At 40.4% G+C, this 5,370-nt stretch overlaps 1 protein-coding gene across 1 annotated transcript; it reads right to left on the bottom strand.

Annotated features, from left to right (window-relative positions):
* Positions 1-1,013: 1,013 nt before the first annotated feature.
* On the bottom strand, positions 1,014-4,927 carry LOC121394475 (uncharacterized protein K02A2.6-like). Its single transcript, XM_041565632.1, has one exon. It carries the CDS (start codon positions 4,911-4,913, stop codon positions 1,647-1,649), a length of 3,267 nt encoding a protein of 1,088 aa, XP_041421566.1. The 5' UTR covers positions 4,914-4,927; the 3' UTR covers positions 1,014-1,646.
* Between the last annotated feature and the right edge of the window lie 443 nt (positions 4,928-5,370).

Here is a 5,370-nt window from a genome sequence, read left to right as displayed (position 1 = left end):
TTGTATGAAACATTTCGTTTGAGTGTTTTCACCTTTTAGTCTTCATAAATCTTATAGAAGGGTTTCTCAACCTTTTTGATTGGGAGCAGATGAAGTGTGGAAAACAGATTTCTGACCCAAGATTCTTAGAATTATCCATGCATGTTGTTTTAATAACTATTGTCTGGCGGGCTGTATTTAGGGCCCGAAATTGTATGGGTTCTAAGTCATAGGTTATGAACCCTGCACACAAAATAATATATATATATATATATATATATAGTCAATGCAAAAAAGACGGCACTCACAGGCAAAAAAACGATCAAATAAGGTGAAACCATGCGGTTTATTGTGATCCTACGTTCCCAGCTGTTTTCTTTCCCTGACGAAGGTTCCAAGAAGGAACCGAAACGTAGGATCACAATAAACCGCATGGTTTCACCTTATTTGATCGTTTGATTTTTTTTTGCCTGTGAGTGCCGTCTTTTTTGCATTGACTCTATGATTTTCTTTCAGGCTGGCACCCAGGCTATTATTTACTTTATGGTGTGCGCTCCACAAACGGATGATATATATATATATATATATATATATATAGTTCAAAATGGACCAGCACTCCAGCAGTTTTGTCAAACAGTTTTATTGATACATCACTCGTGTATTCCAATGTTTCGGCCCTTGTTGGGGCCTTTATCAAGGATAAAGTGCAAGTGACTGAAATGTGGTTTATATAGACAATTTCCTTTCAAAAAAGGCAGCAAAATGACGTCACCAACAATCTAACAGTGTTATTGGTGCAAATAATTGAATTATTTTGTGGAGTGTCCCAACATTTTTCGTGCCATGGTGATCGGTCGTTCAGACAATCGGACAGGTTAGAAACTTTCTGTCGGCTATAATATCTCAGCATGTGTTGTTTATCTGATGATATCAGTGGGAGACTGTCACCAGCTTTTGTCGGACCTAACTTTCGTACGATTGCTGTCAGGGGCAGAACACTGTCTTATCTGTTCTTTTACTACTTTATTTAATCTGAATGGTTAGTGGCAGGTCAGGAGATGGCACCGAACGATTGTTCGTCCGATGTGAAGGTAAATCTGCATGTCTATGGCCAGCTTAACTCCAGTCCAGTCAGTGACAGCCACTTTGTGTGCCAATACATAATCCATAAATAGGGGCATAACTACAATGACTGTGAGTGCGGTAGTCCACAGAGGGCCCAGTGGGATCAGCATGTTCAATACATATTTAAGAAAAATGTTCTGAAATGATGTTGCTGTGTGGATCAGTAACTTCCATTTATCTGCCCCAACCATATTCACTCAATTAAGTGAAGAGATAAGAGTACAAATCAAAGTAGCCTGTATTTTTTTTACATGACTACTGTTATGTCCATGGAATATAGTGAAACACACAGACAAGTAGCTGCTGGAGTAATTGTGTAATGCTTAACAGGAAGGAAACTCCATAACTCAGTAAGATAAAAGTAGCATAGAAAACATAACAGCAGATTCAACAGGAAGCCTTATACATAAGACTCTAGTACTAGAACAGCATCAGCAGATTCAACAGGCACAATTACTTTAACTCATATTTAACAGTTCTCTCCCCCATCAAGATTCATGGTGGTAACACCTGTAAAATAAATGGTTAATAAAAGTCACAAGTTATAAGTTAAGTCTATCAGGAGGTCGATGCTCTCTTTGTGGGTAACGCCTAGAAATGTTGCCCTCTTCTATGGAAGGAAACTGGTGCTCGGAACAATCAGGTACCACCGATGCTTCAGAGTATGTACTCTCCATTTCGGTTGGACTTGCAGGGGTTGTTACCTCTGGTGATGTCACAATCTGGGGCTCAAGGGGTACCCCATTAGTATAGGGAATTCCAACAAGGCTTTGTGTCTGGTTTTGCTCAGTGGTAACTGCAGTATTACGTAGCTGGTCAATATGACGACGCCAATATAGATTGCCTGCCACTTTTACCGTGTAACTGCATGGACCTCTTTGAGCAGTGACAATTGCTGGTAGCCATTTATTAGGCCCTCTGTAGTTCCTTGCCAAGACGGTTTGCCCAACACTAAGCTGCCGCAAGGTTCTCCTCTCTCCTCCCCTGATTTTAAATTGGTGGTTTCTCACATGACGACTGAGATCTGGTTTCAGCAAGTCTAACCAAGACCTAAGATTGCGGCCCATAAATAACATTGCAGGTGTACAGCTTGTAGTTGTATGAATTGAATTCCGATAGGATAACAAAAACCTTGCCAGTTTATGCTGCAGGGATCCACTGTCATGTGCCATTGACCGCAGTGACTGTTTCATAGTTTGTACAAATCTTTCAGCTAAACCATTTGTTGCAGGATGGTATGGATTTGAAGTAGAATGTTTAATTCCATTGCGTTTCATAAACAATTGAAATTCTTCAGAAATGAATTGAGGACCATTATCACTAACAATCTGTTCAGGTATTCCAGTTCTTGCAAACAAGGTTCTCAATATATCAATAGTATATGAGGTACTAGTAGACTTCATGCAGAAAACCTCTGGCCATTTAGAATGAGCATCCACAATAATGAAAAACATCAGTCCCAGAAATGGTCCAGCAAAATCAATGTGTATACGTTGCCAAGGAGCAGAGGGCCATTCCCACAGATGAACTGGAGCTGGTTGTGGCATAGACTGCACCTCTTGACATCCAATGCACTTGTTTGCTAGTTGCTCTATTTGTTGATCAATTCCTGGCCACCACACAAAACTCCTTGCAAGTGACTTCATTTTTACTATGCCTAGATGGCCTTCATGCAGGTCATCTAGTACTCTTGATTGCAACTTTGTGGGAATAACAACACGAACTCCCCACATTACACATCCTTCATGTATGGTCAGTTCATGTCTACGTGAGTAGTAAGGAATTAGTGGGGCCTTGTATGTATACTTCCATCCTTTAAGAGTTGCCTCATAGACACATGCTAGAGTGGGATCTCTTTTGGTTTCATTCTCAATCATTTTACAGGTTAGAGGAAGACAATCAATCTGATGTACATTAACATATTCAGAATTTTCCTCAGAACTGTCTTGATCTGGTAGTGGCAGACGTGACAGTCCATCTGCATTTGCGTGTGCAGCTGTCCTCTTGAACTCAATATCATAGTCATAACCAGCAAGAAACAAAGCCCAGCGCTGCATGCGCGCAGCAGCTGTTGCAGAAACTCCTTTCTTTGGGTGAAGTATTGCAACCAATGGCTGATGGTCTGTTATGAGTGTAAACTTACGGCCATATAAGAATTGATTAAATCTTTTCACTCCCCAGATAAGGCTAAGTGCTTCCTTGTCTATCTGTGCATAGTTGCATTCTGCACTTGTGAGTGATCTTGAAGCAAATGCTATCGGCCTTTCACTTTTGTCTGGGAGAACATGAGATATCACAGCTCCAATGCCATATGGGGAAGCATCACATGCCAGTTTTAATGGCAAGGAAGCATTGAAATGCACAAGTACATCATCAGACGTGACCAATGTCTTTGCTTCCTTGAAGGCTTTGTCACACTGTACAGTCCACTCCCATTTTTGACCTTTCTGCAGCAATTGATTTAATGGGTATAGCACAGTTGCAAGATTTGGAACAAACCGGCTGTAATAATTAATAAATCCCAAAAACGATCTGAGCTGTGTTACATCCTTGGGCAGTGGTGCTTGTAACACTGCTTGGATTTTCTCTGGAGACTTGTGCAAGCCATTGGCATCTATAATATGTCCACAATATTGTATAGAGTCCTTAAAGAAGGCACATTTTTCTTTGTTGGCTCTTAGCCCATATTCTTCCAGCCGTGTTAGAACCCTCTTTAGGTTTTCCAAATGTTCTGTATCATCTGTGCCTGTCACAATTATGTCATCCAGATAACATTTAGTATGTGGAATGCCTTGTAGAACTTGATCCATGGCTCTTTGCCATATGGCAGGTGCAGAGGCCACGCCAAATACTAATCTGTTGTATCGGTATAGGCCTTTTGGCGTGTTGATTGTAAGGTAGTGTTTGGCATTTTCAACTACCTCCATTTGTAAGTAGGCTTGAGCAAGATCAATTTTGCTGAATTTTAGTCCACCCGCAAGAGAGGCAAATATATCCTCAATCAAAGGTAAGGGATACTTATCAGACTGTAGAACTGGGTTAATGGAAACTTTAAAATCTCCACATATTCTAACTGAACCATCCCTTTTTATAATAGGCACAATAGGTGTGCCCCAGTCACTCCAAGAGACTTTTGAAATTACTCCATCTTGTTCTAGACGATCCAATTCTGCTTCCACTTTTGGACGAATACTATAAGGCACTAGACGAGCTTTGTGAAATTTGGGCTGTGCATTTTCCTCAAGGCATATATTAGCCTTGATGTGTTTTAAAGTACCCATGCCTTCTTTAAATACTTCTGAGGCTTGAGCTAAAATGGCCTTTAATTGTTCCACTGGTTTGGTGTTATCAGCAGACACTGAATGTAACATTTTTATGGATTTCCAGTCAATGGGTATTTTGTGTAACCACTCCCGGCCCCATAATGCAGGACCACCTGTCTCCACCACATATAAGTCCAGCTGGCATTTAAAATTGTTGTACTCTACCTCAGCATTTAAAACTCCAAGTGGCACTATCTTCTGTCCAGTGTATGTTTTTAGTAGCAGTTTTGTTTTCTGAAGAGGTGTGTCTTTAAATATTTTTTTATATTCCGGGTGTGTTATTATTGACACAGCAGACCCTGTGTCTAATTCCATCTTAACTGGAATACCAGCTATTTTTGGTGTTAGCCAGATGACAGATCGGTCACCGGTATCTGCATGATACACATCAATACTTCCAAGTTCAGAATCAGTGCTATCAGCTAAACAAGCATTATGAACATCATGTGTATTTGTAAAAGGCTGTTTTGAAACAGGGAAGCTCATTTTGTCACTTAGGCATACTGCTTGGATATGGCCCTTTTTATTACATTTTCTGCAGTAAGCATTCTTGAATTTGATGCATTATGGAATCCTTTCCCACATCTGTAGCAAGATCCAGAATTCTGATTAGAATATCTTTTATTTTGACCTGCCACCACTCTATGCACATCAGTTGCTGCTTTCTCTAGTGTTTCTGCTTTGCTTCTGTTCTGTAATTCTAATGTGTCCTTAGCAGCGGTCTCCATTGCTACTGCAATTTCTATTGCTCGTTTAAATGTGATGTTATCCTTTGTTAGCAGCCTTTTCTGTATGTTTTCACTGCATAAACCACATACAAATCTGTCCCTTAGTGCATCATTCAGTCCATCCTTAAAATCACAGTGTTCTGCCAGTTTTCTTAACTCTGCTGCAAACACACAAACTGTCTCACCCTCCTGCTGGCTCCTTTTGTGAAATCTGA

Source organism: Xenopus laevis, chromosome 1L, assembly GCF_017654675.1.
Source record: "Xenopus laevis strain J_2021 chromosome 1L, Xenopus_laevis_v10.1, whole genome shotgun sequence".
Classification (NCBI taxonomy): Eukaryota; Metazoa; Chordata; class Amphibia; order Anura; family Pipidae; genus Xenopus; species Xenopus laevis.
This window is presented reverse-complemented; position numbering and strand designations above follow the sequence as displayed.

Coding starts and splice junctions, on each gene's coding strand:
- LOC121394475 (XM_041565632.1), bottom strand. CDS start 4,913: ATGAGCTTCCCTGTTTCAAAACAGCCTTTTACAAATACACATGATGTT.